General features: G+C 36.0%; 1 protein-coding gene and 1 gene segment (V, D, J or C); both read right to left on the bottom strand.

The window, feature by feature from the left end:
• Nucleotides 1-5,928: 5,928 nt before the first annotated feature.
• LOC102302891 (immunoglobulin lambda-1 light chain) overlaps nt 5,929-12,245 on the bottom strand; it is a 62,035-nt gene continuing 55,718 nt past the window's right edge. For 11 of the 17 annotated variants that reach the window (XM_042227929.1, XM_042227924.1, XM_042227927.1 and 8 more), the window contains exon 4: nt 5,929-6,272. In XM_042227929.1, the coding sequence (XP_042083863.1) occupies nt 5,950-6,272 (323 nt within the window). In that variant the 3' untranslated portion in view covers nt 5,929-5,949. Of the gene's footprint in view, nt 6,273-6,931; nt 6,957-12,245 lie in introns of all 17 variants that reach the window. The other 6 variants (XM_042227921.1, XM_042227920.1, XM_042227918.1 and 3 more) reach the window with 1 other exon arrangement.
• On the bottom strand, nt 8,959-9,549 carry LOC121815749. The segment is given in 2 exon segments: nt 8,959-9,358; nt 9,442-9,549. Coding segments are annotated over 2 exon segments (378 nt in total).

Genomic DNA, 12,245 nt, shown 5'->3' with positions numbered 1-12,245 from the left:
TCCGAGGGAGAAAGTTTCATCTAATCTAAGAAGAGCATCTCCTCCAGCTCTCATACTGTAATGTAACCGCTGTGTGGCAGGCAGGTATTGGACCCAAATGCAGGGCACAGGAGACTGAAAATGCTGCACTCAAACAAAATACAAAACAAAGAGTGGCCAGGAACAAAGAAACCAACACTAGGAAAACAAAGAGCAGGAAAACGTGTCACCATTAGGGATTGAAAGTTTTCTGCTTTTTATTTGGTATTGACATAATTATATTAATTTTATCCTACAGTTTCTTTTAACTGCTGCATCTTAATGGTTTATCACAATGTGGGCATTTCAAGCTGGAAACTGGTTTCAAAAATCATGATAAACTGTTTTTATACATCACATTTATAAACAGGCCATTCTCATTTACAGACATTTAGTTACTTAATTAGATGATTTGTGCAAAGCCAGGCGTGTCAGAGAATAAAATACAGAGTTGAAGTTGAAATTCTAAACTGGGTTCCTCCAGGAAATTCAATTCTTGTAAGTTCTTGTCACGAACAATCAGTTTGATCAAAATTAAAACTTGCTAAATAAAAACTAATAGATACATTTAAAAAGAGAGAACATTTCTGATTGATCATATTTAAATTTGATTATTTTTAATTATATTCCAAAGTGCCTTTAACAAGTGCAAAATTTCAGCTTCAGCACTGTGTAGGCGCGCTCTCTATATTTCAGAATTTTGGAGACAGATTTTTTTTCTGACTTTTTTCTGTGAAAACATTTGGTGACATGCTACCACAGCCAGAAGCTCTCCATGTTTGATTTTTAAAAATAAAAAATAAAAATATAAAAATAAGTACAGACTTTATTTAGAGTTTCTTGACAATACATAAAGTTTTGTTCGACCAAAATAAAACAGTTTCTGAATGACCAAATGACAGCAACTGAAACATTTTCAGTAAGCAGTTCATATTGTAGGATCAGTTTATTTGACAGAGAACTGATAACGTGAGGTTATGAATGAGATACTAAGACCTGCAGGTGCTGCTGGGCAGGAAGAGAGGGAGAAGTTTAAAGGTGATGAGTAATTTTCTTTCTTTTAAAAAAAAAAAGTTAGGCCAGTTTCTTATTACTTTTAAAGTTTTAAAGTTTACTTTTAACTTTAGTAACACTGTTAACTACTATTGAAGAAATATAAAACAGGCCTACCTATCTTATTTTAATTTATGCCAACCTCAACACAAATTAAAATATTATGAAAACAATAAGAGTGATCAACAACATATTTCACATCATTTTAGTGAACAACATTTATATAAAAATATACACAGTTGGTTTGACACCTTTTCGCACAATTTTAATATAACGGATTCATGTCTCCTGTACATACGACAACTTGAAACTATTTTAGATTGTGCAGATTTTCACGTCTTCAGGTCAGATGATTACCTGGGCCATTGTAGAAACTTTATCTTCCTTCTCTGAAATCAGTTGTGAGTTTCCTTGGCTGCATTTAGTATAATTGTCTTGTTGAAATGTTCACGCTCTTCATCTTCAATGTCCTGAAAGATGGCAGCATTTTTTTTTTTATCAAGATTGTCTCTGTGCATTTTCCACTCATCCTTCCTTCAGTTATATGACATATGTCAGAGCTGTATGCTGAAAAACAGCACCACACAATGATGTTTCCACCTCCAATCTTCACTGTGTTGGGGGTGATTTGCAGTGGCTTTTGGCTTCCAAACATGGTGACTATTGTGCCATCCGAAGAATTACATTTTATGAAAATTTGTATCTCATCTGACAAGATTGCATATCTCCCAGTATGGTGATCTCTCAGGCATGTCTAAATGTTGTTCAGCAAACTTTAAATGCACTTCAGCATGATTTTTCTTCAGCAATGAATTTTTGCATACAGGCTATAGTTTGAAAAATTCAGTGCATTACTTATTGTTTTCTTTTCTTTCTGTAGCTCTCTACAGATGGTCCTTGGATTCTTTTCACTCTGTCTGAACTCTTGCAGGGACCACCTGGTTGTCACCAGTTATGGCGAAATGATTGTCTTTCCACTTCCAGATTATGACCCCAACTGTCCCAATGCTGTCAGTATGTTTCGCAACAATAAGGTTGCAAGCATTGTGAGAGAGCTCAGTGGTTTTACCATCATGAGATGTTTCTTGTTTCACACCTTGGTAAATTAGACACCTTTTTCCAGACCGTCAGTTGGGAACGAACCAGCTGGTATTAATTTTTTGCACAAAGTGGCAAGATTACGTTCAAATTACTCATAGATATGACTTTCCATGCATTTTTTGCACCTCATTTTCTTCATATGTTCAAAACTTCCCCCCTGTTTCATTTCTCCTTGTTACACATAAATAACCGAGGGTATAAATACAAGTGACCTCCCCGCCACAAAATAAATAAATAAATAATAGCAATAAATTAAATTAAATCAATAAATAAAAATGAATATAAAATAACAACAGCAAAACATATAAACATATGAAAACATGAATCATCAGAAAATCTTTTTCAGTTAAAAGTACTTGTTACAGTCAGCTTGGTACCGAATACCACAGTGACTCAGTTTGTATACATGGCTTTACAAAATGGCACCAATAAGGCATGAAGAATTGCAACATCCTCTGGAGGCCGACTTTCACTGCCAACATCTCATTCCCTTAATTGATATTTCAAAACACTGCTTACGCGTTTCAAACAATTTCTGTCTCTTTAGACATTTAGTTTCTCCTTTGTGTCATTAGTTGCTTTCCTGAAAATTTTATGGTTTTGCCTGATTAATACTAGGAATACATAAGCACTGCAGTGTATCTCATTCAGATTTTTGTCAGTCTGAATCACTGTGATACAACTTCACTAGAATAGGTGTAGTACAAAGAGTCGACAGTTCTGTACCGTCAGTAATGAAATAGTATTAGCTGTTCTAGGATTTAAAGCTCTGAATCTGTCTGAGCAAAATCCAGTGGCAAAGATGGTAAGATTACTGAATGGTAAGTTAATAAACTAAGTAACTGCTGCAGGAATTTTTAAAAAAAATATATGTTTTTTTCCTTTATTCTGAGTGCTTTCAAAGTGTACTGTGAAAAATAGTAGGCACAAACTGAAATCCTGGATTTCATGGCAGTGATGTTCATGATATGATATTTAGAAGTTTGTTGATGTCGTCAGTATTTGCATGCATGTAGCTCTATGAAAAGTAAATATACCCTAAGGTGAAAGAGTAAATAGGATTTACTGAGTACTATTACTTTTACTGCAGATGGAATGCAACAGTTATCTCTATAAAGCTTACTGAAATTAGCGTCTATTCAAAACTTGATTAAGGACGAAAACGTGCGTGTAAAAGAGTTGTGAGTGTACAGTATGTGAAAGAGTCCCCAAAAGCAGAAGTATCAGTGAGAATGTTTTTGTCACAGTGTAAATCACTGTGATACGAACTCATTAACAGAGCTGTCCCATGTCTGACAGTAATAGACTGCAGAGTCTCCCTCCTCCACATTCTTGATGATCAAACGATAATCTGATGTTGACTGATGAGTGGATGTAAATTTTGGAGCAGAGAACCCAGAGCCATAGGTTGGAGAACTCCAGCTATGATACATCCTCAGCACACTGAGGAACTCCCCCTGGAATCTGTTTATACCAGCGCGCCTCACTATTAGTAACAGTCCCCAGGTTACAGTCCATAGTGACTGCCTCTCCTTTGCTCACTGATAAAACAGGTTTCTGTGTCAGCACCGTCACACCACTCACACCTGCAAATGATAAGAAATGAAACCCACTGAAATATCAATCCAACAAATAACAACTAATCTGAAGTATAAATGAGGATCTATACATGTCAGAGCAGTGATGAGAGCACAGAGAGTCACCAGCATGTTGTCACCGTGTGCTGAGAATGGACCTGTAACTTGGAAAGAAATTTCACTGCCTCTGTAGGATGATGAGAGGAGGTGTGAACCATTAAATATGTCACTGAAACTGAGTGACTGACAGAAGGAGGAGCTTTGGGTAAACCTGCATACTTTGTGATATTGTCTTGAGTGGAGGCTAACTTATTTTTTTATTTAGAATTTGGGTGTTACTGATGTCTCCCTTCCCCTAAATATTACATTAAACTGTAGGTTTAATTGTAATATTTATCATAATTGTAAAGTGTCTGTCTATCTATCTATCGGTAACAGCAGAAATTAAACTGAATAATTACAAAAATGGGAGTTTATCCAGTTTATCCAGTACACACTGCAAACTTATACACAGTCAGCAAGTGGACCTAAGGCTGCTTAGTAAAGAGGTATTTGACACAAAGTAAAGCACTGTGGTACAGGTCTTTTAATATGCTTCCCCTTCTTCATAAAAAATCTGAAAAATCTGTTGGAGGGTTTTGACTGTGAAAGATATTATTGCAACCTGATGAACACCTCCTGTGTCAGGGTCCTGGGTCTCCTGACCCAGCGTTTTAGTTCTTTGTGGGTTTTGTATTATTGTACTTGATGTGAGTTTCTATGGTTTCTAGTTTCAATCCCTTGCCCTTCATGTTTCTCTATGTCCCCTCTGTTCTGTGTAAGTCTGTGTCTGCATGTTTGAGTTCCCCTCTGTGTCTCTCGGTTCTTAGAGTCCTCTGCCTTATGGTTTATGTCTCTGTGTTTCTTAGTTGCTGTCTCCACTGTGTTAAGTTCGCGTCTCTGTGTGATCCTTCCTGTTTTACTTTGAAGGTCCGTGACTTATGTGAATGTGTCCTGCTTTGCTTGTCTCGTCAGTTCTAATTTCCCCCAGCTGTGCTCTCCTTCTGTGTCTCATTCTCCTCGTTACTTCCCAGTGTATTTAGACCCTGTGTTTCTCTGTGTCAGTGTTGCGTCGTACCCTCAACAAGCTGTGTGTGTTTTGCCTCTGTGTTACCAGTGTTTTGTCTCCAGCTCCAGCTCTAGTTCCAGTTTTTCTGCTTCAGTGTTTTAGTCCACCAGCGTTTTTGTTTGTCTTTTGGTGAGTTTAGTTAGTAAGAGGTTTTCCAGCAATAAAGCTGCGCTTTTAGTTGAACTTCTGTGTCTGAGTCCTGCATTTTGGATCCACCTTTCCTGCTTGCCCGCCTGCCACACAGCCAACCATGACATCCTGGAAATATGAGTGACCACTAATACTAACAGTATCTCTAGTCAGACTTTAAAATTGGTGATTAATTTTTGTTTAATTCTATCTTATTATTAAATGTAATTTAGAGCATGTTAAATGCATGTTAAAATAATAATATGATATGCTTGGGTCATGATTGAAAAAAAGATGGTGTGCTCAGCTGAAGCTCTTCTACTCCGTTTTATATTTAACGAGAAAAAATAAAAATATTACTTGATGACCACGGCTGTGAAAACTGACTAGTTAAAACAGAAAGCTGACAGTTCTTCATTTACATATATCTATAAATAATAGATGAACTCATGCAGGTGCATCCTGGGAAAGAAGAGAAGAGAGAGAAAGGTGATGGTTCACTGACTGAGGATGCAAATTAATGCAGGGTAGAAACAACACGTCATCTTAGTGTCACTGTGACCTTTTGTATGTTTATCTAAACTTAGGAAGCACTGCTCACTGGTGTGCAGCGATTGTACATTACGCTGTGACAAATAACACATACTTAAGCCTTTTCTGGCAAATATAAGATGAAAACAACAAAAGCAACAAAGAAAGAAGTATGAGTACAGTTTAAATGAACAACACTTTAAGGTTTTTTTTATGTAAAATTAAAAAAAAATTCATGTATGAATATTTTAAACTGCATTTTATTAAAATAAGGGAAAAGACAGCAAAACACAAATTCCTAAAACTATGCAGTAATGACAAGAAAATATACTCATGGTGTAAATCTTATGCCTTATTCAGATTTCCAACATGAATATATTTTAGCAAACAGCAGTAGACAAGCCACTTTTAAATGCACATTCTGGTCCTCGACTATTCAGTGGGACATTCTGACTTCTTGATGGTTTTCTCTGAAGTCTGTGAGGCCAAAGACACTTTACATGTATAAACCTTATTCATGTTCCAGTCTGATGTCTGGATGGTCAGAGAGCTGCTGATTTGGTAAGTCTGGTCTGGTCTCTGAACAGCAGTGCTTGTAGAGATCCCACTGCTCACTGGACTCCCAGCAGCCAACCAGCTCACATCTGCAAAAGGCACAGACTGACTGGACAGACAGACCAGAGAAGCTGTGTCGGACTGGAGCTCAGCACTGGACGGAGGGAAGACTGTCAGGACAGGAGGAGGGAGGCTGGAGCCTGAAAATACATGAAGAACATTCAGGAAATTGAAAAATCAAAGGAAATGTAATTAAATAATGAACACAGAAGAAATCAAGACATCAATAAGAGTCAATATGGAATAAACATAATATTTGTTATGAAATTAGAAGAAAACAATACTACTACACTGTTATTTGCAAAAATATACAGACATAACCCAACATAGCAATTGAATTTCTTTATAAGTTTTCCCAAAATAAAATATGATTAGCTACTCTTTAACTTTTCATGTAAGATGTCATGAATTTAATTCTGGTTTCTGCATAACATGTCAGCATTTTTCTTTCTTTAAAAGAAATGGTACGGCCAGGTTCTAATCACTTAAAATTAATTTTTAACTTTAGTAACACTGTTAACTGCTATTGAAGAAAGAGAAAATGGGCCTATGTTTTTGAAATGCCAACCCAAATATAAATTAAAACATTATGAGAATAATAAGAATGAACAATATCATATTTCACATCATTCTCAGTGAACATTTATATAAAAATATACAAATTTGGTTTGACACCTTTTCAGTTTTTTGATTGCACAAAATCACAAAAGATGATGTTGAACAAGAAACATTTTGACTTAGTCATCAGCAGATTTTTGCAAAATCTCTCTTGTTTTATGATCAGTTAAACAGCATTTACTTGTCACAATCAGCTTGGTGCCTTGAAACATCCTGTAGAGACTAACTTTCACTGTCAACATCTCATTCTCTTCATCAATCTGTTCATTTTAAACAATGTTAAAGTGTTTTAAATACCGTCTCTCTCTGTCTCTCTTATTCCTTCATGTCACTTGTTTTGTGCAAGATTGTGCAAGTCCTCGTTATTGGCCAGCATTAATCAGAGCTGCCTCTCAAGAAGATTTTGGTGACAGCCTTTCTTTCTGCCTTATAAATGTGTTTCTAATTACACACTGATGAATACTGAATCTGTTTGTAACAACGACCACCACTGAGAGTAATAGTCCTCAGGTCATATATATTTGTGTGTGTGTGTTTGTGTAATTGTGAACCAAAAATTGGTATTTATGTCAAAGTCTTATTCATTTCAAATAAGTTGAATGTTTATTGTGCTTTTGTTATTCAATTTGTTGGCATTCGTTTGTTGTAAAATAATTCTAAATTAGTATTGTATTCTTTGTTGTTCTTTTTATTCATTAGTCATCAACAACAAAGCATGTGATGTTAAGGGAACATACTATTGCTATCTGTTTGCTTTTGCAAATAAAAGTTTTATTTTTTATAATTTCTATTTGCACATAGCCTTTGGACCAGCTAATAGAGCAGGAAAATACAAGAAATGTATTTTTGACATAACTGTGTAGTGTAAACAGTCACTTTCAAGAACATTTACAGATCATCATTTGGTAGTTTATGGGCACTTGTACTAATTATTTAAGTGAAAATACATAAAATTCATTAAAGTTTCATGGTGCTCCATTTGCTGCTCCAAGGTGCTGTCCTCACCTTTTCTGCCAGGTCGTCGTCTGGTTTCCTGTGTCCTCTTGGCTTCTACACCCACGTGCTACTCACCTGTTGCTCGTCACTGCTAATTGATCCAAGCAGAACTGAAGGCCTTGTTGGAGTGCCGTTCCTCCTAAGTTCCTCGTTGTACCTCCTTTAGTGTAGTCTCTCTAGTGTACTTCCCTGTGTTCCCTGGTATTTCTTCTAACATCTGTCTCCGTCTCCCTGTATAGATCTTCCTGGATCCTTGCTTGTTTCCCTTGGACCTGACATGGATAAGCATAAGTGAGAGTGAGTCACAGTGTGGAATTGGACTGAGTGTGTTTCCTGTTATGGACTGAAACAAAGAGTAGCGTGAGTGAGTTTTCCCTGACCTTCTCTTCGAATTCCTGGAACCTTCTTTGCATTATTCCCGTATATATGTAAATAACTCACCTGGTGTTGTAAATAAAACCCCTTTTGACTACACAGCTCTGAGTCCTGCTTAACTAAATGTGACATTCAAGTATTCTTGACAGAATTCCAGGAAGAAGAATAGACACTGAGTAGATACTGTTTATTTCCTTCCCATGAGTATTATGTCAGTCAGTTTGAGCTTCATCATTTGATCTAGCTCAAACTGACTAGCTCAAATATATACAATAATAATACAATAACTACAACAAATGACACCATCAGAATTACCAAAGTCATGTTTAATCACCATGTCTGACAAAAATAATGTTCTTGAAAAGTGGTTGTAAAAGTATCAAACATTTACTAGTGTCCTTATCCTCACCTTTCTACACTTTCCTTCTGCCTTATAAATATGTTTGTGATCAGTACAAACTAAATGTAAATGAAGATGTCCTAGATGTTCTAAACTATCTTCAGTATAGCTTTGTATTTTTGTTTAACTGCATGTTAACAACACTTTGTTTTCAACAATAAGTTAAACTGCAGTTGGAATGTAACAGTTAGACCTATGAGTAGTGTTTATAAAATTTATTAAAAACAGCAACATATAATAATGTATGTTGGATAGTTTGGTTTAAATGATCATTTGGGCTGATGTGAGTAAATGAGATGTACATATTTCAGTGCTTTGTTCTTTATGCTTTTAATAACAAAGATTAAAAAGCATTAAAAACTGAAAAATTTAGTGTTTATCAACATGTTATGTGAAGGTGGTGAGTTTGACTGAGTTTTCTTGAGGGGTCTTTTTTCTGCATGTAAAAGTTTCTTAAAAAGCAGAAGTACTAATGAGGAGGTTTTTGTCACAGCCTGAATCACTGTGATACGGGTGCAGAAGCAGAGTCATCATATGTCTGACAGTAATACACTGCAGAGTCTCCTGTCTCTGCTCGCTTGATAATGAACTGGTAATCAATGTTTGATGAGGATTTAGAGTTGAATCTGTCTGAGGAGAATCCTGTTCCAAAGCCGGGTGAGCTGCTAGAATGATGAAATCTTAGAACATACTGAGGAACCGTTCCAGGAACTTGTTTATACCATCTAACAGAATTCGCATCATATCTCTCTATGTTGCAGTTGAGAACAATTTCTTGACCTGGAGAAACTGTGTGGACAGCAGGTGTTTGGGTCAACACGATCACTGCATCAACATCTGCCAGGAAACACAGAAAAAACTGAAGATAAATTTTAGCTCTAAATATGGAATAAAAAATAGGAATGAGAAGAAGATCTTACATGTTAGAGCAGTGATGAGAGTGCAGAGGGTCCACAGCATGTTGTCAGTGTGAGGTGTAAATGATCTTTACTGTTCAGCTGAGATGTGAGTGAGATTGTGAGAAGAGATACTGGAGCTTATAAAGACACAGAGGAAACCAAAGGAGGAGGAGGTTCAACAAAATTACTTTCATTCATAGATCAAATGATTTATGAGCAGTTTGTCATTGTTGTTCACATTGTTTCACAATGTTTTGGATTCATATTCATCATTCATGCTCATGTCTGTCGTAAAATAATGTTCTCGAACAGTTAATGTAAAAGAAACAAATATTTATAACTGATGTGCTTATGCCCACACGTTACATTTTCTTTCTACCCAAGTGTGTTTATGATCGATTTTCAAGTAAAATTTAAGTGCATTTTCAGTTTATATATAAAAATGTTTTCTTGACAGTTGACAGTTCTTCATTTACATGTATCTATTTTACACAACCTCATTGTGTAACAAACACTATCCTTTTAGTCTGATTATTGCCACATGTGCTGCAGCTGGAATGTAACAGTTTTAACACTATAGACTAGTATACATCAAATTTATGTAATTAAAGCGAATCACATACAGCAGCATACACATTTGTGTGTTTGTTAGCATTTTGTGTATAATCATTTGTGTTATTGTAGATGAATGTGCACATATTGAAATTCCTTGCTTATTTATATGTTCAGTGATAAATGTTAAAATGAGTCACAAAAAAGTAATTCAGTGTTTATTTCAGTTTTTCTCGCATTGGGTCAAATCTCATCAAAGCTCTTTAAACGAGCTCTTTTGTCAGTCACAACTCTAGAGTGATCACTTTCCTGAATACTTTCCTGAATTGTTTTCAATCAAATTACTTCAAACTGAATATTTTGATAACTTGGTCTTCAGGGATGGTGAAAGCTTTATATTAATAATAATAAACTTTATTTATAAAGCACACTTAAAAACCAATGGTATGCCAAGGTGCTTAACAAGTAGCATAGAGAATAGAAGGAAGATAATAGAAATAGGACCAAAGCAAGTACTAGGTATGCCAGCAGGTAGCTGTCACTGATACATAGGAAAGCAACAGGTACAGAGCAAACAAGAAGTTAAATGAGCATAAAAGTGCATAATATAAAATCATAAAAGAAATATTAACTAGAGGGAAAGGCAAGATTGAACAAGTGGGTTTTTAGTCATGATTTGAACAGTGCAATGGAATCAGATGCGTGGAGGTTGAGAGGAAGGGTATTCCACAGTACCGGGGCAGCCAGAGCAAACGCACGGTCACCCCGGGACTTCAGCTGAGATCTGGGTTGGGTCAGAAGTAGCTGAGTGGCAGATCTAAGTGTTCTAGCAGGAGTATGTGATTTGAGAAGTTCACTAAGATAACGTTTGTGACCTCCAGGTTGGATTATTGTAATTCCTTGTACTACGGTCTTCCCTCTTCTCTTCTTCTTAGACTGCAAACAGACCAAAATGAAGCAGCCCGCCTCTTGACTGGTACCAGGAAATTTTGCCCTATTACTCCTGTTCTAGCTAGCTTGCATTGGCTGCCCATAAAGTACTGTATTCAATTTAAAATATTACTCCTTACATTCACCTTAAAAGCAATGTGAGTCACAGCAGCAGGAGGCAATGTGGTCACATGAATGACACCCACTCACAAAATCTTTGGACATGAAAGTTCAAATATTTTGGGACGATACATGTTTAACTCTAAGAAAGGAAATAGGTGGCAAAATCCCTGTAGATCCCATGATGCTGTATATTGGAGTAATTAAAGAGGATGTTGTGGTAAAAAAAATAGGCTCATTGTTGGTTACAAAACAAATAGCTCAAAGAATGTGTATATAAGGATATCTTTATGAGAGGATGGGTTTCTTGCAAAGGTCTAAAGGAGACGCCTTTTCACAAAAGTGGAAGGAATGGATTGCGTTCATGTGTCATGGTCCTGGGTCTTCTGCACATTGTTTTGTGTTTTTCATTCAACTTCTGTTCTTGTTAGATATTACCGACTGGTTATATGTAATGGTTTTAATGTTCAATGCAAAACAACAAATGACAGCAGAAAGATGCAGAAAGGTTTAGTTTCATAACTGGACTTCATTAATGTTCTTTAACAGTAAGTTAGGTTTAGCCAAACATCGTACCGTGCTCAGCTGTCTCTGAATGATCAAAGGATATGAACTGAAACATTTCCATTAAAAACAGCAGGTCCATTTTATTTTACAGGGAGCCTATTTGCCATTTACTTGAGTTACTAAGACCTGCAGGTGCATCCTGGAAACGAAGAAACAGAAGCACAGAGAGGTGATGCTTCACTAACCGAGAGTGAAGATACATTTGCAAATCTACAACCAACATTTTAAACCAGTAACACTTGCCTTCTCTCTTACTCATGAAGAAATATTAAATGATGCTCTCTAGTGGTCAAATATTACTTAGTCTGTATGTCAGAATACTTGTGTTTTAACTATGGGAGCAAGAAAATTGAAAATTTTGTGCTTATGAGTGTTGTTTTCCTCGGTGTGCCCCTCTCTAAAATGTAACAGTTCATTTCAATCACCTTCAATTTATGTTAGTGCAAAACAGTGGCGCAATTTCCCATTTATTCACAAGAAAACACATTTTTAAATCAATGCTTTTATTAATTTAATGCAAAGCATGAATTCCTGAAAATACTTGTTAAAAACCAGCAAATGAATACATGACTTAAACCTTTTGCTTTATTCAGATTTCTAACATGTAAAGACTGTAATGAGCAAACAGCACAAGCAGTAAAGAAGCAGATTTTAAA

This window comes from Haplochromis burtoni, unplaced genomic scaffold (assembly GCF_018398535.1).
Source record: "Haplochromis burtoni strain Fernald_Lab_line unplaced genomic scaffold, NCSU_Asbu1 Contig_290, whole genome shotgun sequence".
Taxonomy (NCBI): domain Eukaryota; kingdom Metazoa; phylum Chordata; class Actinopteri; order Cichliformes; family Cichlidae; genus Haplochromis; species Haplochromis burtoni.
Note: the sequence above shows the minus strand (reverse complement) of the source record. Positions and strands in the feature narration are given on the sequence as shown.